The sequence below is a fragment of the Pholis gunnellus genome, assembly GCF_910591455.1.
Source record: "Pholis gunnellus genome assembly, chromosome: 2".
NCBI classification, from domain to species: domain Eukaryota; kingdom Metazoa; phylum Chordata; class Actinopteri; order Perciformes; family Pholidae; genus Pholis; species Pholis gunnellus.
In genome coordinates, this window is record NC_136536.1 from 19,934,386 (window position 1) to 19,959,202 (window position 24,817).

Below are 24,817 nucleotides of genomic sequence, written 5' to 3' on the forward strand. Positions count from 1 at the left end.
TCTGGTCCCGTAGTCCTCCATCCTTCTCATCTGGTCCCGTAGTCCTCCATCCTTCTCATCTGGTCCCGTAGTCCTCCATCCTTCTCATCTGGTCCCGTAGTCCTCCATCCTTCTCATCTGGTCCGCATCGTTTCCTGGTTTGATTACGTTCGTCCTGACGTTCACTCCTAAGCGTTATGTATGGTTACCACGGTGCACAACTTAAGCATATATTTTAGCCTTTTATTAAATTTGGCCCAGGCGCCATCTTTTTTCAGAACTTCCAAAGTTAAATTTAGAAGATTTGATGCCTTCAAACCAAAATAAGAGTTTTTTCTTCTCACATGCCTGCAGGAGTGCAGAGTATTGATAGTTGATTGATCCAGTCGTTGATTCATTACAGCTGCTGCACACCCAGAGGCAAAACACCTTGAAATAAAGAAATACACCAGCAGATCATTTCATTAGAACCCATTGAAGACCCAAACATACTAGTCACCACAACCTCATCGGGAATGTTCAATTTGACTGTATTTCTTTAGGTAGTTAGAGTTAGAAAGCTTTTCCTCGTATCCCCTCTCGCTCTTATTTTTTTTTTTTTTTTTTTTTTTACAGATACATTTTATTCAATTATTCATATCTTGAACACATCTTCAAAATTGAAAACATAACTTATTTCGAAATTGTATACTATATTTTGATATGCTATACTATGACTTTTTTAAGACTTATTTTGACATACTCTACTATAGTATGACTTTTTATGAAAACCTAAACAAAGACTTTTTGGATGACTTTTCTGACTTACTATAACATGACATTTTTGGACATACAATTATGACTTTTTGGATATGCTATAATATTACTATGACTATTTTTGACATACTATACTATTACTTTTTAATGACTTATTGCGACATACTATACTATGACTTTTTATTGACTTTTTAGACACACATAACTGACTTTTCTTTACTTATTTCGACATGTTATACTATGACTTCTTTAGGACTTATTTCAACATAGATAGTTTGATATCATAGTTTATCCAAACTATGACCAGGGGGAAATAAGGAAACAGGTGGTGGAGGACAAGGACCATCTGATCTTCCAGCCAGAGATGAGGGACTAGCTGCAATTATTGGACTAACAGACAGGACTGTCACCCAGAGGTAACTTATTTCATAATTGTATTAGGCTTGTAGTTAATAGTTAGAAGCTTTATTCGTAACCATTTGATTTCTGCATCATCATCAACATCTTTCTGTTATTTCTATTCTTCGGCACAGTTGCAAATAAAGATCAGCCTACACAAATATTAGGAGTGTGCGAAAAAAATTAATAATTAAAATATTTTTTTAATATTGTCAATTGAAGCCTTTGTTAATTAATATAGTTTTAATAATAAATGTATTTATTTAAAAGGTGTCTGTTAACATTAAGACAGCCAGCCGGGCCTTCATCATGTGTGCATATGGTCTGAGGCAGTTCTAAATTTGTTTGAAAAAATTCAAGTAAGAAAATATTGATAAATCCCGGATTTGACCATAACTCATTTGTGCGTTTTGTCAGAGAGTTTGTGAATGAGGCCCAATTACTTTTTAAGGACTTCCAATTCCCTCAAATTCAGCCACAGATCAATTATAAACACACTGAGAATATTCATAATGACAACCAGCAGGATTTACAGAATTTATGTTTGCATACAACACATTACATTTCCTCTTCTGTCCGATAAACAGAGCTGCTTTTGTCCTCTCTGAGCTGTTCTTCACGTTCTTTTCCACAGAGCGGAGGTCGAGCATGAGGAGGGAATGTTGTCGTTGTCTCTGGAAAGCCACAGACGGTGATCCCTGGTGACAATGGTCACCTAATTATGGTCTTCTGCTGAGCCTTAGAGTCCTTCACGTCATCTGCAGATTTTGAATAATGATGCATTTGCAAAGTACATCTGCTCAGCTTGAATTCAACCCGAGACCTGGGATTCTTTCTCCTAACAGTCTGCATGCTCTTGGAGGTGCGGTGTAAAGGTGAAGGTCTCTGCACTGATGGAGAGTTTTGATGGAAAAGTGAGCGGGCGGTGGAGGTGGTGGAACACTGGCCAGACTTTGAACTACCTCTTCCTTCCACACTTGCTGAGACATTCACACTATCAAGAGATGATGAAGGCATGATTTTGCCCTCTGTCCCTGGCTTACATTGCTTGGGTTCAGTCTTTTTGGTGCCTTTCTGGTTGAATTCCCTGTCTGTGTTGCTCTTGCTGTAGGCCAGCACTGTAACTCTGTTGTAAAGCAGCACAAAGTCCCTCTGACTGGCCAAAGGAAGAATCCTCTGATTGAGACGACACTTGTTGAAGATCTCCAGAGTTAAATCTAAAGCATGAAGGAGGGACAGCAGATAAAAACATGTTGGGTGGTATCACACATCAGCCTGTTGAGCAAACAAATTAGGAAAGTAACATATTTAATAAAGGAAAATATGATTGTACCATGCATGCAGTGAAACAAGGTGACATGTTTTGGGGGAGCGTGGTGTTAAATTGATTTAAACATCTAGCTGAACCTGAATAAAAAAGGAACTTCTGTACATAAATGTAATAACGTTAGCTCACCCAGCGTCTCCGCAACAGTGCTGGGTATCACCTCCTTCAGCACTTCACAATTTGTATGGAGAGCTGGATTACAGTTCACCTCCAACAGCCAAATCTATTATAGACATGAAGACATGTTTAGTCCACAAATATGCACATTTAACACACATGTTGAACACTGACAGCCATCCAGATATTCAGCGACGTATCACCCACCTTGAAGTCCTCGTCGACCATAAAGTCGCAGCCAAACAAGTCAAAGAAGCCCAGTCGGCATTGAAACTTGGATTTGACTGCCAAGAAACACTGGGTCATTATCTGCTGCATGCGCTTCTGATGCATGGGAAGGAAAAACAACCAGACGGTCAAATTATGCTTGAGAGTGACCAAAAGTGTAGCAATTCCTTCAGCACCCATTTTGGATGTCTGCAGCTCTTGATAACAATAATCTTAATTTTTCATTCAATCATCCCATGCATCATACATGATATTTGACCACTGCATTTAACCCATCCTAAGCATTTCGGAGCAACGGGCTGCTGCCAGGGAGTTCAGTGTCTCTCTCAATGGCACTTTAACATGCAGACAGGAAGCGCTGGGGATCGAACCCTGAACCTTGAGGTTAGAGGACAATCCCCTCTCCGCGCCCCCTATCTGAAAATGTGTGGTTGCATTTCTTCAATGATTCATTTGTCTGCTCTTTTTAAATGATTGGATAATTTATTTCTCTGTAGAGTATGTCAAAATATATTGATCAGTGCCACCCGCTCCAAAGAAATGAGGGGCGTCATTTCACCTCTTTTTCTGGATCCGGAAGATCGGAATTTACAGTCATCAGTTATTTTAGGGCAAGAAAACGCAAATGTCAGCCAAACTGGAGAAAAAAAACCCCACTGCTATCTTATAGTCTTCAGTTTACGTCTGCCATCTGTGTCTTTGTGCCACTAACCGTCCCTGTGTGCTGGGCTGTCGCTGTAAGTTTACATGGTGAACCGTTGTTTGTGAACAAAGGAGCATGCACATGAGCACTGATGGGCAAAAAAGCATCATTCTCCTCACACAAAATATAGCACTAGCATAGCAGCTATGATCAGTCATGGCGAGCTGTCATGCTCCACAGATTGACAAGAATGAACTGATCAAAAAAAAGGGCGAAACTATTTTGCAGCTATGCCATAAAACTTCAAACTGATGCAAGACTTTGTTCGGCTTAAATTGTTGACTGCGGCATTGGGGGAAAGCTCACTCCGGTACGTCGTATATTTTAATGAGAAGACGTCTGACAGTCACTGAACAACAAGCAATTTTGAAAGCTCAGGTTTGTTTAAATTGGACATGTCTGCAATGTATTGACTCACTATTTAATGGGGTCTAATGCTGACATACAGCAAACTAACATTAGTCTTCGCAAGGACGGGGAGACAACAGGATTAGCATTATTAATCAATGATGTTTATTTAGATTATTTATTATTTAATAAATCTGACTACAATGTAACTTATCTTTTATACTGTCTTACCTGAATGATAAGCTACTGTAAATTCAACTCATCACTCTTAAATGATACGATGCTGAAAGCCATTATGTGTACAATTGGTATGTCATTTAACATCTTTCAAGTAATTCTAATGGCATACGCTTTTTAGTTCTACATAGATGACTTTAATAACAGATTCTATTTTTTTTTTTTTGCTCAAAGTCTGCCCAGTATGACAGTTCTCAGCCGGACTTGTATATAGACTTAAACTTGTGATTCAATAGCAGGTTTCTGTTCCTCCAAACAGCCACATTGGTGGTTTGTTGTATACACTTCAATGTGTCACTGTAACCCATTAAAGGTTTGAGGTTTCTTTCCAACAGGAGCAAACAAAACATAATTCAAAAGCGTACATTGTACCGTTTGTTGTACTGTAATAAGATGATGTATGCTCAGACAGGAGTGAGGTCATCCTAGCCTAACCCCAATCTCAATTAGCTGCAAGCGCCAACAACCATCATTATATTGGTAATTGGTCCCCGAGAGCTACAACACACCGCAGTACTCACTGTAAAGGCGCCCAGCACCCAGTCCCTGGGCAGACCCTTGGCAACCTGAAACCTGTCGTTGACGTAGGTGTTGAAGCTCTCCATGGACCAGACAGTGTCCTCCTTCAGCAGGCTGTACAGAGGGTTCTTCTTCTGCATGTACTGGAGGTGGACAGCAGGGGGGACCAGAGACACATGAAGCAGTCAGCAGGAGCACAGAGCCAGTTGATGCCACAGCTAAATGCTTGATCTATTCAACCTCTCTGTAAATAATGGAGGACATGTATGCAAAGAAGGATGGGATGCAAATATCTCTCCAGTATTATCATGAATGATTTTGGCCTTTTAAAATTTGTGTTAAATGGAAGTTTACATGGCAGGTGTGAATTACTGACAGAATGCCTTTAAACTCCATAAATGAACAGTGATTTCAGTTCCCTGCTCTTTTCATCCAATGCAGTGATTGACATGCAGGGTTGTGGTTTGACCCCAGACCACTTTATCGTTGCAATTATGTCTGCGTAGAATAAAAAGAATGAAATAAACGAGCAGGGTGTGCGGATTGTTCAGCTTTTCACTCAAGATAATTATCACACAGCAACTGCAAAGAAGGGGATATCTTCCAAAGTTTGAAATATATCTACTTGTTATGTCTAATTCAGACTGAATGAATTTCATGAGCTTTAGATAAATGTTGGAATACATTTTTGCACAGCTTTCACTTACATCGAAAGCACATTTAAAGGCCAGTATGAACAGAAGGTGTGATTACAGCAAGTAGAATATGGGCACGACTTCTATTTTAAGACCAAAAAAGTATAAACTCTGACCTGCTAGTTTAACCCCGAATATGTTTGGCAGAGTTCGAACAGGATTGAGCCATACCTGATTTGTCAGGTGGGCAGACAGGTTGTTGGAGTCGGGGTCGTAGAGTTCACAGGTCAGTCGCACATATCCATGGCGAAAGAAGACCATGTAAGGTGCAGTGCAGGCGATCAGAAGGTAAGAGCGCACGTCAAACTTTTTCCCTTTCAGGAGCAGCGGCTTCTGGATGTAACTGAGGGCAAAATGTCAGTTTACCTCCAATTTCAACAGCCACATCAACGTTTCCACAGGAAAATGCTAATTTTCAATTTGTTGACAAGATGTTGTCTATTTGGAGAAATAACATATGACATGATATTATGTATGTTCACCCACTGTTGGACAATGCGAGTGTGACGCTGATGGTAGTGCATCCTCCTGTTGGCCTGGCTGTCTTCCGTTTGCTGCAGCTTCAGTCTGAAGGCGGCTACGTCCTCCTGGCTCTTCATCAGAAAGATCCCTCTGCCTTGGTTCAGATCCGTGGGCTTACAGATCCACATGTGACTCTCATTGTTGCTCAAACCTGGTAACAGTCATAAAAGGTACATCAGGTAAATCAACAGCTTATGACATATACATATATAAAGCCCTTCTCTGTTTAGAGGCAGCGTGAAGGAGACTTGTCACGTCCGCACTGCTCTGTATTTTTCCGTTGTGTTCTGTGGTGTCCTGTTATATTTTATTTATATTTGTTTCTATTGTTGTGTCTTTCTTTTCTGTGTAGTTATAATAACTTCTTTATTTCATGAATGACAAAGAGCGCTGTTTCTGAAATCTTAAGGACACCATGTCTGCTCTCCTCCACTTTATTTGAATGTTCCAATCCCAAAAAAATGTAATTAAAAATCCCACATGTGTAAATTAACGTTGTGCAGCAGTGGAAAGTTACTACAACGTGTAAATTCTGCTTACATGTTGATGCATCAGTTATAATAAAACACTATATGTATAATATAATATGACAGAGGCTATTATACCGTCTAATCTGAGTACTTTTTCAGCTACAAGCAGGACTTGTATTTACAATTAAGTATTTGGCTTTTAACCAATTAGATGATGACACAGATGATGCTTTTTCAGACAGATTTCACACACAGCGTGTTCAGTTTTTGTGTTCTGATCTGTTCTTTGCTCTTGTCTTTTTTCCCATTGATTTATCCGTCACCCAGAGATCTAAAGCAGCTGTCTGTGTCTTTCTCCTGTTTACATAGTGATAACCATGTTTGTCATAACCTGCACACCACTTATCATAATGCTGTGTGCCTGTTCAGTCCTCCTACAAACAATACAGACACCAGGACTTCATGTTCTCTCAAAATCTATAAATCTAAAAATGTTTTCAGTTTTAATGTGAAATGTATTTGTTCTGCCTCAGTCCTGTCCTGTCCTGAAGCAGATCCACATCCAATTCCAGTTGAGCGTCTCTGCTTGTGTTTGTGTCTCAGCCCTGCCCTCTGCTGACTCGTCTCTATGGCAACAGCATGTTCCCCTGGTGATTTAATCAGGGCCTTATGGGAGGTGAAGTGCATTATTTTCCAACGTCCTCAGCCTCTTGATTAAACAATCACCAAGGCAACTGTTGTCTTAACACCACCAAGCACAAACTATTCTTTCTTGCATTACTGGATGAATGACAAGTCAAGTTGGATTCATCTCATTTTAAAACTGGAGCCTTCTAAATAAACACAAATCCAGTTAAACCAGTGTGTGGTGTTGTTATTGCATCAGGATGCTACTGATGTCGTACTACTGTAGGCTACTAGAGGTTGATGTAGGGGTGGGTGGGGGTGTGTGTGTGTGTGGGGGTGGGGGGGGGGGGGGGGGGGGTTTGGGCATTTTACCCTCCTGCTGGGCAAAGAAAGCCTCCCTCTCTTCCCTCACATCCATGCGGAAAGTAGTGGGAATAAACTCCTCCATTTTCAGACTCCTGTGAGGTACAAAAAAGGAAAAATGGTGCACAAATGAATGGTCGTGTGTCTGCAGCTGTTTGAACCTTCTGTTAGAGCAAGAAGCATTAGAAATCAGAATTATGAAAACAAATTTCATATATTGACAATCAAAAGCCTACAGAGGTGCAGGAGCATTGTAACATATCTTGGCACGTTTCGGCAACCAGCTAAACCATTAACAAGAATATTTATTGCCGTGTGAGCGTACACATTTATCCTGGTACATGCGCATGACATACAAACATGCGTGCACGCACAATTAGTGATCAAAACCTCCACAGCGTACGCAGGAATTTTGTATGGATGGTTACTATTAGACTGTACTTTATGATTAAATGGTTTGTCTGAATTGTTAACATCTTATTTCGTAAAAGAAATGCTTTGATATGTCAGACTTTTTCTTCCTTTCACCAGATATTTCACGAGCTGGTTGAAATAGTTAGGTTGTGAAACTGTGTTCCTTTAATATCAATAATTATAGTTTATACAACTGACACACACTGACTGGAGGCCTGATTTGTGACGAGGCCGGTTGGCCGTGTTTATTAAATAGTGTCACGGGCTGATGTGTCTTTTAATCAGTATTTGCAGGGCCGGGCCTCTATTGAACCTCCATGATGGTACCAGATTGTTGCTAGGAGATTGTGACACAACTATGCATTTTGTAAAGGAAATAGCTGTTATATCTCTCTGTTTTTGATACATACGACCTGACTCCTTGACCGTGATTCACTTTTCTCCTGACTCGCTCATAGTCCCGCAGACTGCAGAGGAGGCCGATCTTAGTGGTGAGCACCCTGTTGTTGGGAATCTGGTACACCAGCTGTTCACCTGGGACCAACACATGCAGATTTTGAGTTTTCTTTCAGAGAATGGATGGCAATAAACATCTTTTCTATTAATAGAAAGGTAGCATTGTGGTACTTTTTCACAGTTTACAGTAAAATACAGCATTTAGATTCCGTCTTGTAATCATTATAGCACTGGACCTTCTCTGAAGTGACGGTAGTTGGCTGGTGATTTGGTCTCACACCACTTGAGTTTAAAGTCCTCCCTGTGCACGTGGTAAATCCTCTTCCATCCTCTGCTCTCACAGTAACTGACCACTCTAAAGGAAAAGTCCCAAAAGAAACCAATCATACTTCTTGTGTGAAAATATAAAGCTGGTGAATGACGTTTTTTGATAGCATGAAAGTAAATATCTAATTTGAAACCATCACTTTTCTTAAACCTTTTTCTCTTATTAAATTAAACTTAAATTGCTACGTGATCACATTTTGGAGATATCTACAATCCAACGGATTATTGGTCCTTTATTTCATATTTCTCTACATACATTTCTGCCCCATTGGCTCCTCCAAAGAAGTAGAAAGGCCCAGAACCCCGTGGCTCCTCTGCCTCCCGCTGCCGCTGCCCGTCTGGGTAGGAGCGGTTCGGCAACTCCCTGGGGAAGGACCTCCGAACGCATTGCTTCACCGTGCCTGCACCTTATACGTTTACATACACAAATCATACATGCACACGTCACTCCTACTCAGACAAACACATAAGCTCTATCACTATGTACATGTAAATCAAGTTGATGAATTGTATTTTGTAATGCTGAAGGATCAACATATGGCAAGAATAACAAATGACTTCACACTTGACGTCCCACCTTCCCCCCCACACACACACCTGACCCTCTATTCCGGCTTTCCTGGTTGACAGACATGTCGGAAAACACCTCTCTTGCTTTCTGAGTCTGTGTCCCCGCTCTCTGGACCTGCTCTAGTCCACGTTCTGATGTAGCTTCTTGCATGCCACTATGGTCAGGTGACGGCAGCTGTTTTCCTTCTGGCTGCTCCTGCCCCAAACTTCCTGCAGGCTGGTTGTCTCCACAGGGAACCTGCACTTCCTCCTTCTCTGCTTCGTCCCCTTGTTGCTTCTCCAGCCCAGTGTCCCCTGCCTGGACGTCACTGAAGAGCTCCATCAAGCAATCAGATGACATCTCCTTGTGCTGGTGCAGATTGCTAATGATGACTGAAAATGTTCCAACACGGGAGGACACCTTTTTGGTGTGCAGTGACACTGTAGTCAGAAAGAGAGACCAGGAATGAGGTGTTTGTCATTGTTAGACAGAGATCACTGAGGACTTGGTGAAGTAAAAGAGGAAAAGAAAAAGAGAACCAATTTACTCTTCATTAATAGTACCGTATGTCTGGTAGGGTCACAAAGTATGAGTTTACTTAGCCACGCTAACATCATACCTCTCGGGATGGCTGTGTCTGCCACTTTGGTTCAGACGGAAGTATCTCAACAACTGTTGGATCAGCTGTGATTAAATGTTTTACATCATTCCTCAAGACTTTGAGGATCCCCTGACTTTCCTCTGTTGCCGTCGCAGCCCATAGTTGTTCACTTATCCAGTGAAATATCTCAACACGTATTAGGTGAATTGACACAAAATCCCTGAACAACTTTAGTACAGATTTTTATCTCCTCAGTAATATTTGTGCAAACCCTTTAACTTTCCATCTAGTGCCATCATCAGGTTGAACATTTTAATTTGTCCAATATTTGGACAGAAAAAAACTGCAAAACTAATGACATTACCACCATCCTCAGCTATAGTTTGTGTTTGGGCTTAATTAGCTTAATGTACTTGCTAAACATCAGCATGTTAATATTGTTATTGTGAGCATGTTAGCATGCTGATGTTAGCATTTAGCCGCACTTAAGTACAGCCTCACAAAGGCGCTAGCATGGCTGTGGACACTTGTTGACTATTATGAACGCTAAGCAGCCTGCCATGTAAATTGGCATGGATATTTGATGGTCATTAAGAGGATTATTACAAATTATTGTGGTGACCACCCGAGCTTTTGCGTAAGACCACCAGTTAAAACTATGCACTTGACCTTGTATTTGGCCCATGGATATTTGTAGTTCCCAGAGTGGTGATCCGTTTCCTTGAGCAACGCCGTCGGACTGAAATTACAAAATCTGACGGACAGATTGCTGTGAAATTTGCACTTTCGTGGTCCCATTGTAATATGATGAACCCATTACCTTTCCTCTAGCACCACCATCAGAACAAACCTTAAATGTTAAGGCACACCACAGATAAAGCAATCTTAATCCAATAGGTACGGGTTTTTAAAAACAAACATATTTAGGCTATTCTATATGATCTTCTTTTTTTGTTTTTTTTGTTCACTTCCTGTAACTGAGCCTACCCTGAAATAGTTTGGAGGTCACATTAATATCACATATGGCAAAAAAACAAGTGTGAAGAAAATGTGCCATCTCAAAGTAAATGTGCCGTTTTGTTTTATCAGACAAGAGCTGAACTCTGACCTGATTGTAGCAACATTTAGAAGCAAAAGGGTTTACCTGCAACTCCAGCGTCAGTCACAAGGACAGCCAGACTCCATAAAAACCTACTCAGCCTGTTCCTCTTCTGCCATGTGCGCTCGACCTTGCAGTCCAACGGCAGGGCCGGGACAAACAGCAAACCCAAAGAGACTGAAGGACAGACTTAACGGAGGTGAAATCACATGGTCAGCAGGTTAACCCACTGTCACACTGCCCGGTTACTCCGGTAATGGGACCCTTAGCAACAGTTGCCGTTTGCAGATTGAAACAACAGCAGCTCAAGAAAAACTAAACTACTCAAGATTATGTATCCCACACCTACCCCGCCTCGAAGTTTAGCTTCATTCATTATTAATTGCCCGTTAGCCTCTGTTGTGTGAACCCTGTGGTAACATGAGAGCAGAGTGACAATCAAAATGGATTTGCCAGGGTATTATATCCTGACAGCAAAGGCAAAATAATCATCTCTACAGCCTCTGTGACACACAAAAAGAGTAAAAGAAGTGATCATTCTGTCAAGGTTTCATATGCTAAAGTGATAAAATGGTATCCACCTTACATTTTACACTGGTTGACTGTTTCTTATGCTGCCCCATATCTACAGCTCCATTATACACACTGAGCCTGAATGGTTATGTATGTATGAAAAGTATAAAAGTTATGTTCCGTTTCAGATTCTGTAGTAGGGGATTATTAGCACAGTATCTCTAGATGAACCTTCAAACCTTTTATATATAACATAACTTGTGCTGTTTTAACCTTAGCATTTGATTAAACCTAAAGCCCTTAGGCCTAGACCTTATCTATTACATCTATTATGAACATCAGTTTAATTAACTCATCCAGCTGAATCATTGTTGGAATCATTATTTGTATGGCATGACATCAATCATATTGTCTAGAGCCAAATCCAGTGGCAGGTATGCAGTTGAGCAACATAGTATTTGTCTGCTCGCATTGGCAAATCCACTTATCACTTATTCTGTCCCAGTGATTTGACTGGGGAGGAAACACCCAAGTCACGGTTGGTAATTATGCATAATCTCTTTTCTTCCTCCCAACAGTCTGATAATTTACAGGGGTGGATGCCTCTTAGACCCAGCATCCATGCAACCGTATAATTACACATTCAGTAGGGTAACCAGGAGTGATGCAAACCCCCAACACCTGTAGGTTAGGCGCGCATTTATATTTTATATTATATTTAGAATGTATGTAGAACATTTCAAGCAAATTCTGCAGTGTTTTAACAGGTGAGAACTTAACTGACTCACCAATTAAAAGGGGAACGGCCTCCAAAAATGTGTTAAATGCAAGGGTTTATGGGTATAAAAGGAACAACCAAAACCACAAAGTCAACTTTTCCTCCACGGTTCATATCACCGAAATGCAAACTGTAGGTGTCATCACACCCCTTAGTATGGGCCGTTACACATTTCACGCATGACTAAATGTACAACAAGGAAGCAGCAGTCACCAGACAGTCACGTCAGTTCAGTTATTTACACACACACTGCAAAATGGCAGCTACATGAGAGAGCTGCTCGGCAATGATGCGAGAGCAGCCGCAGCACCCCCAGTTATTAGAAGCGGGCCTCCCATATTCCTGTTTAACAGAGCTTTGTGTGGAGCCAGTGTCAGCCACACCTTGATAAAGAGCCGCCATCTGATAGACACACTGTGCAAAGGGCTGCGTAGGTGGACAAAGAGAACAGGCTTGTTTTACAACCCTGTCGACCTCATGGTTCACCATCTGCCAAGAGTCTTTGTGCATGTGTGTGTGTATATTAGAATAGGTGTATAAGCTTGTGTATTTTGTGCGGCTATCTGCATGTTCCCTTTTTATTGTTAACATATTTCACGATTAAAATGTTAATGAATACTATTCCTATTTAGATTCCATCTCCGTCTGTCAATCGAACAGTGTGTGCAAATGTGCGACACTTTTTTTACCTGAACCTAACTTTTCCTTTTGTTTTCCTTGAGTTTCTGCAGTGGAACTCCTCTCATTGTCTGTTCATCCATGGCAACTACCACTGCTTATGCAAACAGGCCTGTTCTTCGCCTATTTACTACAAACAACCCACACACGTAAAAAAGAACATCGCTCCTCCAAATCGTGGATTGTTTCCCGTGAAAAGACGGTGGGTAGAAATGTGTGTGTTTTCAAAAACAGAATAATGTGTTAAAAATATAGACTGAGCTATATGAAAATAAAACTAATGAAAATCAATATATATATATATCTTTAGACGAGAAGTATGTGTGTCTGTGTGTCTGTCTCGGGGCGGTTTCACCATAAAGTGTGTGTGTGCCTTTGAAAGACTCGCCCAATCCCATGTCATCTCAACTGCCTCCTGTACCAGGAAGTGCTCAGCAATTACAGGGATGCAGCCTGCAGCAATGGTGTCCCCACACAACCCATTATTTGGAGAGATTCTCCTTGTCAAGGTGTTGTAGTGGAGGGAATGGAGTTAAGTTTCGATGTAAAGAAAGGCTCGTCTCAATAGGATCTCTCTGTCTCCTGCTATTCATGTTTTCCTTACAGAATTACACCAGGAGAGCAGAGGGGGCTGTTCCCAGGGTTTGTATTCACTCATTCCCACTGGCGATAAATGCAAGTTGGAGACACAAATACATGGAATTTCACCAAGACAGGCTTTAACATGGGAACATGTATACGCCATATGCACATTTGCCTCAGATTAACAGATATGTACAAAATAAATAAATAAAATACATGTGGGGTCATTGTTGACTTACGTAAGTCAGGCGTGTATCCTCCTTATAACTCCTAATGAGGTGTCTGTGTGTTTTGCGGATTGAATACCTTCAAAATCTTTTAACGCTAATGTCGCAAATCTGAGTGCTGTTGAGGGTTTACGGTTGTGACATTTTAAACCCATTGCAGTGATTAATAATCAAAAAAAGTAGCTTGACATCCTTGACAAAGGATGTGGTTAATGTGTTATACAATATTAAAATCACTGACGTGGCTCTTCAATAAAGCTTTCATGTACTCCATGCAGCTGTGGTATTTCACACTATCATCATAAGGTGATGAAGGCGGAGAAAAGCTGCCTCAGTCCCACCCAGCCGAGCCTCTGTGGTAACTCCAACGGCAGAGAAACGTGTACGTGATGCACATTGGAAAACTCCTGGATTAACGTAATTCAGGATGTTGGTTACGCCCTCCGGAGTTATGAAAAGACACAAGAGGAATACCGTTTCATTTTGAAGTGGAAAATGACTCACCGATAGCAGACTTTGGCAATAACACGACAGAATTGGGAGAGGTGGTGGAGGCAGAAATGCTCCCGGTTTACAAAGCCTTAAAATGCAGCAACTAAGTGCTTGATGCAACGAGTGCTAGTGCCAGTCAACACTTCAGAAGTCAGTCAGGTCAGTCAGGTGAAATCCATCAACATATAATTACAGAGCTGGGGAGGAAAGCAATATCACTGACACAAATGGTTAGGTATTCAAACTACTGGAGGTGTAATGAGTGCTTATCTGGCAGGATATTTAGGCCTCAGTTAATGAGCTACAAGCAAAATAGGGAAACGTCTGTAATTGTAGAAATAACGGAATCACATGTTCAGCTCTTCAAATTAACACCCATTGTTCCATGATTAAAGTCATTAAATCCCATGCATTCCTTCACTGTTTAATTAACAATCAGCAGCAGGCATTGACATTTATGTGCTTTGGTTGCTGAGTGTAACTAAGATGAGTCTATTCAACTGCTGTGGAAATTTACCAGCAGTTACGAAGAAATGGCCGCCAACTCTGCAGAAAGACCGGCTCTAAATGATATCAGGAGAATATTAGAAATGTGTTGGCACAGTTCTAATGCCTCAAATGATACCGGTTCCTGGGCGCAGCTTCTCGGCCTACATGTCATCATCTTACATCCTACATGTCCTACATCCTACATCCTACATCCATCCTACATCCTACATCCATCCTACATCCTACATCCATCCTACATCCTACATCCATCCTACATGTCATCATCGTCTTCATGTACAACACAAAGCAAACTCACCAAGTTTGCCAAAGAAGGCTAAAGTCAAAACTACATTTGACAAGAGTTGTCTAATCAAGTGGTTGTTAATCATTTACCTCGTTGCTTTCAGCTGAAGCTAAAGTACAGCAACTGTTAGCTTAAGGCTAACAGCATAAACGGACTGCCATCTGGAGTACCAGACATTTTCTATGTCAGTAAAAATGTGATAACCATCCTGTGTAGTTGGTTTTAGACTGGCTTGCCCGCACTCCACACAGGTGTGTATTGGGTAAGGTAAGTTCTCCACATCTCATTTATTTATCAACCAGCTTTAGACACTGAGTTGACAACTCACACATAATGTGATAGAATATAACAGCATGATTGAGGATAATATAATATAATAAGCAATTAGTTTTAAATTGGAAACCATGAGAGATTACTTATTCCTTTTCATTTACATTTTCAATTGAAACATGCCACCCACATAATACCACATCAGACTACTTTTTGCATTAAAAGTAATGAAGACGTTGATTTAATGATAAACTGTCTAAATGTATCTGAAAATTGCCAACCGGATTCTGTTCTTAGGGACTGAATAGTTGGTCATACATTGTTAATATGTGTGCTGTGTCTTGACATCGAGGCTCTAATGTGATACAATATGTTCCAAGCAGTGAAGTGTTTATATATTTTGCCAGAACTGGTGTTTCTTGTTCATATGCAATACATAAAAGTATTGAAAAAACTAAAATCTAACTTCAGCGGGGCAATGCTAACCCATAATCAGTTCCACTCCTCTATAACTGACTGCAGACTGTCAAAGGAGTTCCCCGCATGACTGTGTGGCAGCTCCTCAGAATTAATGTACGTCAGCAGAGTTGCAGGTATGTCACAGCCGTTTAGACTCTGTTGTGCTCCCGTTCCACCCCAGTGGCAAGCCCAGCTAAGTGAATCTAGCCTCCTCATCCACAGCCGGCAGTAGTGCAGGAAAGTGGTCTGACTGCACCAAGCATGCACAGACCAGTGCAGGAATCCTCTACAGGCTCTCTGCCAGTCAGGAATGTGATTCAGTAGTGTGACGTCACCAAAGGGGGGGGGGGACCGAATTACAGTTGCCTATTACTGTACTGTAGTGTTTTTATTTGTATAATTCTGACACGTTTTAACTTTAGTGTCTTTATGTGCTGCAATGTAAAAAATATGCTTTACAAATCAAATATTGGACCCACGGGGAGATCATTTATGGAAGGTGAAAATGATACTTTCCAGACAGATTTTAAGTCCGATTTTTTTGTTATAAAGCAATATACAGTAATTACAGTTGATCTGCACTGTCAGTGTCCATCTTGGCAAGAGTAAATGCTTCACCTTATCTGATGCCAGTTAAGTAAATAAGCCATCACAGTCGTCTATGTCTACCGGCCTGTGTAACTATAACACTACTGAATAATGTGGATTTGTTTTATTTTACTCTTTTTATAACAGATTGTATAAATGCATTCATATCAGAATTGTTCAGGTTAATTAATTGTAACTATATGAAGATTTTTATGGCAGCAATTAATTTCTATTTCGGTACAAAACTTATTTAGTCTGAATTTTGGAGCATAGAGATATCGCATATGTTCAAGATGGCCGCCCACCTGTTGTACGTGGGCAAATAACACACATCTTTCACTGACAAAGGACAAATACTAAACTCAAAACAGGTCTGCCCAGCATTCACACAACCAAAAAAAGTATGTAATGTGTAATCCACATTGGATTTTGTTTAACTTAACATTATAGGTAAAGCCCAGGTGTTGATGATGGCTCTGTTCTACTCAAGTGTGTCAGTAAGCCATGACTGTGTGACAGTGAACAGAAACTGAATTCAGCTTCATTCATCTTATTATCGAATGTGACATGTCAAAATATCTTCAGCCCTTTAAGCATGGATACACCTGTCTGCATCAGCAATATATTGCTGACCTAAGGTCAATATGAAAAAAAATACAAACATGCTTGTTATGATGTATCATTTAAACACAGATGCTCATGATAGTACGTTATAGAGGCCAAAGTATGTTTCTCTGCATTGTGGTTTCTCCTAAATAGATGCAGTTTTGAGTTTAGATCACAGTCCTGTGAAAGGCGACTCTGCTGTAAATGCTTGAGATTAATGATTAAGAATGATGAAAGAAAGAAAAATGATTTGTTTGTGGAAAAACCATGAATGTAAGTCTCCCCAGCATGGGAGATCAATGAGGCCTGGGGCCTGTTATGTTTAACAGCTAAATGGTTTTTCGTGTTTGCGTTCCAACTGATAAAATCAGACCTGCGTTTAACCAGTCAACTGAACCCCTGAGCTAACAGGCCTAATTAAACACCACAGCCATGATATTGGCTCCGCATGTGTGTCTGTTGCTGAGAGATGGAGATAACAGTGCTAAGAAGAAGAAGAAAAAAAACTTCCCCTGTAACTCTGCAATTGCAACCATTGTGATAATTTAGACTAAGAGTATAGTTTTCAGTAGGCAAAAGCAGCCTACTGTAAGTGGCCCATGGACCTGGCAGTGAAAACACGCCTTGTGCTCCTCGGTTCATCAAGCTAGCCTACTGTGTACTGCCATAGACTGGGACACAATGAGGGCTTAGCTGATGGGGGGGACCTCATGGGTAAATTGAGGCATTTAAAAAGAAGCTCTGTTCAGCAGTAACCTGATCCACACCTGACTGGGGCTCGGCATTCCGGTCTGGATGAAGGAAGAGTTCACAATGACCAGAGAAACTGCTACAAAGGGCCAGCAGAGAGGAGATCTGAATAAAAAGGTTTAAAAGAAAAACTCATTCTGAAACTTTGTTTAGAAAAAGCAAATGAACAAGAGAGGCATTTCACATTTCATCCCATTTTATTGAATCTTTTCTTTGACATTACATCAAATAATATCTCAGTAAATACAGTTAACATTTTGTACATAGTGTATCGTAGATAATGAGTTCTCAGAAACTGTGTGCATTGTTCTACATGGAGAAAAGCCAAGTCCCCAGAAGGAATTCAGTTATTGCGGTAAGAGGAAGAAAGCAGATCTTTGAACAGATAGAAGTCACAGCATTTTCTGCAATACATTTTTTTTCTTTTTTTTTTACATGGCACTCACATTAACATTCCTGATAGAAACCAATTCGTCAAAAAAAACTATTCGGCCTTAATAACCCGGACTGCTGCTCAGTAGAGAAACTTTGACTCAAGTCACATGGAAGAAACCCCGAGAAATCAATCAATCTTCCAGTGCAAGGATCATAGTTCCATAGTCATCATCATTCAGTCCCATCTGCCACCTCTATAAATATGATGATGTGCTCCCCTGCACTGCCCTTTGTCAATACGCTGCATGTCAGATGCACGAGAGCGAGAGAGGAGGAAGTAAGAGAGCAGAAGGTTATGCCATTTAATGGACGGCATTACCAGACAGTATTAGACACCATTAATTACATCTAACCATGTCTGGTAAGACGCCAATCAACAGGCTGGAAGGATGACCTCTGAGCTTTCACCTGTGCATAGAGGAAGAAGAGAGCCGGAGGGAACAGAACAGTGTAGCAGAAACAGGTTGAAACGAGCAGTTCCTCTTTTGTTGCATTCACAGATTCTATACACGCTACACTTTCATTTACCCGTACGTGTAAATTGGCCAAGCATGCAGAAGGAGAATGAAGCCCCGAGTGAGCAGACCAAGGCATGAAGCAGAGTAAGCTCGGTGAATTGTTTCTGTTCCAGTCATTCTACATTGTTACATCAATACACAAACATGTGACGCCAACACAGAGAAAGGGGGACAACTGGGAGAAAATAAAAGCTATTTCACATTTCTGTGGCTTGAATAATGGAGCTGGGTGGGCAAATAAAGGTGCGGCTCATTATTTGCGGGGTAATTCTCCCTCCTTAAACAAACACTAGGTCTCTGCTTGCTTCATGTCTATTATTTGCATATTTCTCAAGTCTGTTTGAAGGCTTTACCCTTTAAATTCACATTCTAGTCTGAACATTGATGAAGATTGTTTAACGTCCTCAGTTATATTTAATCTCCGTTGTTTCAAAGGTTTAAAATCAGTGTAAGTTTTACTCACAAGCACTCTCAGGTGAGCTCATGTGTCAGTTTCAGGATGTGCCACGCAGGTAATGCTAGTCGGACCAATCACTGCCACACAACACAAACGCCAACTCTGTTCAGGGGAGGGAACAAGGAAACAAGGCCTTGCAGGACCGGTGGAACCATCAACCAACTGCTATTCTTTAACTTGGGTGGGGTTGGGTTGCAATAAAAGTTAGAAAAAGAACCGACAGGGAAGTAAAAAGAAAAATCATAAAAAGCGACCTTTAGGACCATTAGAGCATTAAAGAATTCCATTTCTCATTTCTCCTTCAACAATCTCAAACTGTTTTCAAAATAAAAGGCTCAGACACAAATGTTTGTATATTTTTACATAACCTAATGTCTGGTCTTTCAACACTGTCACAGCATCTGTGACCTTTAGTGTGTCACCGATTGACATGCGTGTGGTGTCAAAAGTGTGTGGTAGACAAAAGAAAGTTAACCTTCTTGGTTTTGACTTCAAAGTAAAAAGTGAGACACTTAGGAAACATTTCCCCGTCGTGCTCCCACAGAACACAGAGCCCACCCTGCTTGCTTACCCTTCAGCGACGACATCTAAGGAGTCTCACAGATTTTAACAGTCATTCACATTTTTGGGATTTCAACGACGAGGTAGGATTTCTACTACCGGAGACCAAAGAGTCCCCCAGGAAACATCGTTACCAGACAGTGTTAGAACAACAGTTGTACAATCCAGCACTGTCAGGTAAGATGGATCCTGAGAGCCATTTCTGCCGCTGCTCAAGTATTTGAGCCGATTCAGGGGCCCAGGCCGGGGGCACGTTGCTGCTTACGCTGCTGCTGAAGCGGTTTGTCTGGTTGCAGTCCTCAGATGACTATCATCATCATTACCAGGCAGTATTAGAGAGAGTGATGATATCCAATGCTGCCTCGTAAGATGGAGATAATCACCCAAACACAAAACATCTCATGACTACACTGATACGAGGGTCGAGATATGTTTGATTGTAGAACATAATGTGATATCAGTGCCAGTTATTGAAGGTTAATGAACGAATGAAATCCACTGAAGCAGATTTGGGTGTGAGTAGTACCCCTAACCAAAAATATATGGTCTAAAATATTGAGTTAAGTTACATAGTTTTAAGTAAAACTGAGCCACGTACAACCCAAAAAATAGCACTGTAAATAGGAGTCGGGAAGTCCATATTTAGAGACCACCTTTCCATATTGTAATTGCTGAGCCCTTGTTGTGGCTTTCAGCTTAAACTCGCTGTCACAGAAGACTGGGCCACAGTGGTTGTTAATGATTGCCCAAACCTGTTCCAACTAGTCTAAATCTATTGCACGGCAAGGTTGAGAGGCCTGCTTTTCACACAATACATGGCAGTTAGTAATTTCAAACACCGCACGTTGCGCACATTCACTTCAAAAGCACATCAGCCTCGGGGAGCTGTTTCCGTTTTACATCATATCCCGGCAATTTGTGTTTTTATGTTGCAACACACTGTTCCGTCTCTAACAAAGCAGTGTTGTCAAAATCCATTTGAGCAGATGATTTAAGGAATGGAAGAAAGGAATAGCCAATTTTTCTTCTTTTATTTTTGTCTGTTTTCCGTTGGTGGACTTCTCAGGCCGTTGTCTTTGTGTTTGCTGAATGATGAAAGGCTGATGGAATGCTGCTCAGCTCGACCCGAGCAGACGCGGTGTGTGCAGAAGGTCACTGAAACAGCCCTCGTTTACTGAATAACGTGGATCATTCACACGTATGCCGTGTCAAATCCTCACACTATATTAAAGTACATTATTCTCTAAATTAAACATTCAAAACATATCTTAGTGCATTATCTGGTTATTCATGTATCATAGTTATTCATCGTGCACTGCCTGGGAGTTTACTGCAACAACATTTTTGTTTTTTAAAAGTGACAAAACAAATCTCTTGCATCTTGTCACATTAGATATACAATATACTTGATCAAATGACGTTTAGGTTAACAATGGAGAGTTCCCCTTTTCGCTCAACAAAGACTTGGTTGTTCAAAGCAATGAGAATCAGCCCTCTCGTTTTGAAATAGTTTACAGTGACTAAATGTCTCTCAGAACAGAAGCACAAATGAAAAGATGAGACATTGTGTTCATTGAGAAAGAACAGGTTTCCAGTCATCCTGCAAGCAATGCAAAAGTAGAGCAGAAGAGAGAGGGGGGGGGAGGGAGAAGGAGAGAGAAAGAAAAGTGAGTATAAGGGAGGGAAAAGTTCAGGGAAAGAAGGTGGAGAACGAAAATGGAGAATGCACCTGTAACCTTACCGTCATGAAAGGTACCCCAAGGAAAGAATGTAACAAAACCAAAGTAAAGTGAGTACGTTTTAGAGAGAAGGGGCTGAAAAGGAAAGAGAAAAAAGATCTTGAATTTCCACCTCGCTGCCTGAGAACGCTCCGTCTTCCTCCCGGTCAGTCAGGCCCCATGAAATGAGAAAGCCAAGCAGACCTGCTCTCCCAGACTCTATTTAGTTAATCATCAGCATTATAAACCAGTGCTGCGGGCCCTTTGAGGAAGAGAAGAGGGAGAGAGAGAAAGAAAGAGTGAAAAAAAGATTAGCCAAGAAAATTCTAGCTGGTAGGAACAAGCTGCGAAAATAACAATACCTGATCAATGTGGAGGATTGTCCTGTGTTACCTTTCGAAATGTCTAACCAACAAACTACACGGTCTCAATTTGTCCTCCATTTGTCCAAATACTTCCTCTTCTGCTCCCTCATGGCCAAAACCTGCAGAACTTTTCCCATTGTTGCACATGGTGCTCGGTGCAGTGGGAGTCTCAACCGCTTACGGCTGCCCACGCTTTCTGCCTGTTGGAAGTGAGGCGTGATCAGGTAACTCTGCCCTCTGCGCTGGAATGTGACTCCACTGTGAAGTCAACAACCTGATAGGTAAACTGGCCTGGCCCTTAATCAATAGTTGCTGTCTTTGTGAGAAAACAATGGCAGGGAAACCCAAAACCTTATTTAACTCCGGACCTTATCTCAGCACCACCTAATTGGGCCTTCAGACTAGCAAAGAGCAGCCTGGTAACTGTGATATTTAGGCCATGATAGTGCTTATCATCCATGTGCCACTGCAGCTTCTTGGTTGTGATTCTAAATGTATACTTAATGATTTACATTTGTCATTTTAGAGACAGTAGATCCTCCCCCTTGCTCAGTGTCCTTCCACCCTTTAGTTTTGAATATTAAAATGAAGTACTAAAATATTCAACAGTTTTGGTTATAAGGGATTTGGACTTTTCCTTTTCTTCTTTATGCGTTTACATATTTTAATTTAGGCTACCTATCCACCCTCCCCGTACTGTTCCTTTTGCATGCATGCTCTATATATTCAGAAACAGTAGAAAAGCCAAATCTGGAAGGAATTTGAAAATGTAAATTATTCATACTGCTATGACTAATGTCATAAACATGTTGTCATCTCCCTGGAGGCACAAAATGTAACTTTACATCAGTTAAAGTTGATTGAATGCTGCCAAAAAGAGGAAAAATGTAAAACTGTAAGAAGAAGATATCTTGAATTATATAACCAAATCATCATGGCTTCTTAAGGAAAAGGGTAAACAAGATTCTTAAAATGTTAGCATAGCATTAACTTTTCTTAAATGGCTCTGGGCCTTAATGCAGTGTCATGCGCCCTATCAGCTGAATCAAACCTAACTTCACCTCTCAGGTGATAAGGCCTACAGTCTCCTTTTATTCCAAACCTGTGAGTCAGACGCGAACAAACAACATAAAACCCGTCCACCTTTTCGTCTGGCCTGCCAATCGTTAAATCTCGCTTTCTGTTGAAATTCTGCTCTTTACTTCCCGCCCTGCAGCCACGCACTGGCAGAGCGACATGCGCTCATGTGACTTGCGACTATTCAGGTCTATGAAAGAAATGAACAAATGTTGCTCTTTGCACCAATCACAATCTTCCACCTCGCTCCGCAGTCGCCGCTGTACAGTATATGGTCGACATTTTTCCCTCCATTTTCCCTTCTCCTTCCCAGACTGCCACAGTCCTTGTCGGCTTCAAAAAGATCTCAAGAGCAGCGTAGAAGACTTAATAATGTATACCTTCTATCTAGTGTAAACCATCTGCTCTGATAAAAGTCCAATGCTGCCGTCTGTCTTATCTTAACCAAACCTCAGAGGCAAGGAAAACGGATGAGCAGACATTTTACGTCCGACACACATCCATTCTGCATAACAGACTTCCTTTTTTTTCCATTTCAAAAGCGCCTAAAACAGTCGTTATTATATCAAATCTCTACCGTAAAAAGCCCTCAAAAAAGGAAAACAATAACAAGTTAACCGTAGATATAAAAACTTCAGAATATCTTACAAAATTGACCGAGGCGTTACAGTTCAACAGGTTGCAGAGAAAAGTTGCCAAATGAGCTCTGAACTCGTATGAATTAACACTTAACAATAATGTTGCTACACGATTATTAGTTCTTAAAGCGGTTTCATACCGTGGATGCTCCTTGTAGATAGCGTTTTAACGCTCTAAAAGAAGGAGTCCGCCTCTGTCTTCATATCCTTTGACAAGCCTGGCAGTTTGCCTTTACCTGCCCCAACTGGTCTATCCAGTTTAGGAATGAGCGTTGGCTTCTATTGTTTCCTCTTCTTTCTCTCTGGTTAAAAGGAGCTGGAATTCGATACACAATATTTTCGCTTCCCATCGAAACTAGCTCGACCCTGCTATATCAGCACGCAATCGCAGCGGGCTTCGTGCGATGACCTAATTTGTTTGCCGCACATTTCCTGAACTTAGCCGACGAACAAATGCCCGTAAAGTTTTAACTCTACCGTCGCCGAGCAACAGGTCATGACGACAGCTCAAGTCTTAAAGATGGAGAATGAAGACAAAGAAGGGATCACGTTTGTGAATTTACCAAGTCTTTCCCAGGTGTGGTCACCGAGCCAGAAACCCAAGACAAGAGGCATCATTGTGTGAGGGCTCTTGACGCCCCGTTGGCTAGTCTTCCTCTTTCCTGCTCCTGCTGAAGGACAGTCGACCTCTGGAGTGGCAGTTAGGAAGAGAAAAAAAAAGCCGTTCCTTTCAGGTAGACGCCGCCGTTGAGTCGGAGAAAGAGCCAAGCCCCGGAACAAACCCAACCAGTTTGAAGCGCGTCAGCTCTCTTCCTGCAGCCCGAGCAGAACTTGTTTTTTTCCAGGAGCTCCCTTCTGCGGTGTTAGGCGGTTAAGCTCCTCAAGAAGACAGAGGCTGAATTTGTAAAGGGCTTGGTTTACATGTAGCCTGACCCCCCCCCCCCCCCCCCCCCCCCTCCTCCCCTTTTCCCCCCACAGGTGTAATTTTCAGGTCGCAGCCAATCTCTTAGCCTCTGGCGCCCACAGGTGTGTCCCCCGCGCCGACTTTAGCCAATGGTGGTTGAGACGAAACCCCCCCCCACCAATCCTACCCTACCCTCCGACTCCCACCTCACCGGTTCGTTCACCTCCGCCCTCCCCATCAGCCCCCAGGTACCTCGTTGTGTGTTTTTTATGATGTCAGCTCAGGCTTCTGTGGGAACAACCTCCTCTGTTCCGATTACAACGCAGACAACAGCTAAACCACCATCATCCTCACCTGACGAACACACCCCATCCTGTCCAAGCAGACAAAATAAATCAACGGCCCGGCACACACGGTGAGGGCCAGGTATTCAGAAACATGTATCTGTGAGGTATTATCACATGCATAAACCTTTGCCTGCTTGTGAGCTGAATAAGCCCGCCATAACCTGAAATACCTGCCCTTTGCTCTCATGCCTGTCTTTGTGTCCACACACCTTTTTTGTCCCAACAATAACCCGGCTGTGTTACAGCGAGAGCGACAGGTGAACAAAGTGCAGGGGAGTAAAACTTGAGAAAGACACACCAGCAGTTTGAGATGGGGGAGCAGTG

The 24,817-nt window shown here is 41.6% G+C and overlaps 1 protein-coding gene across 1 annotated transcript; it reads right to left on the bottom strand.

The window, feature by feature from the left end:
• Positions 1–919: 919 nt before the first annotated feature.
• ttll10 (tubulin tyrosine ligase-like family, member 10) lies at positions 920–23,892 on the bottom strand. Its single transcript, XM_079169120.1, has 12 exons — positions 23,806–23,892; positions 9,085–9,477; positions 8,744–8,894; positions 8,397–8,515; positions 8,115–8,238; positions 7,300–7,385; positions 5,795–5,981; positions 5,480–5,651; positions 4,616–4,756; positions 2,786–2,902; positions 2,591–2,684; positions 920–2,351 (listed from the first exon to the last, which is right to left on the bottom strand). Exons 1-12 carry the CDS (start codon positions 23,855–23,857, stop codon positions 1,846–1,848), a joined length of 2,142 nt encoding a protein of 713 aa, XP_079025246.1. The 5' UTR covers positions 23,858–23,892; the 3' UTR covers positions 920–1,845.
• Between the last annotated feature and the right edge of the window lie 925 nt (positions 23,893–24,817).

Excerpts from the sequence above, each read along its gene's own strand:
- ttll10 (XM_079169120.1), bottom strand. The coding sequence starts at position 23,857 with ATGCCTCTTGTCTTGGGTTTCTGGCTCGGTGACCACACCTGGGAAAGA. Across the intron at positions 8,895-9,084 it reads AAGCCGGAATAGAGGGTCAG|GTGCAGGCACGGTGAAGCAA; the intron begins GTGTGTGTGTGG and ends TAAACGTATAAG. Across the intron at positions 5,982-7,299 it reads TTTCTTTGCCCAGCAGGAGG|GTTTGAGCAACAATGAGAGT; the intron begins GTAAAATGCCCA and ends GACTGTTACCAG.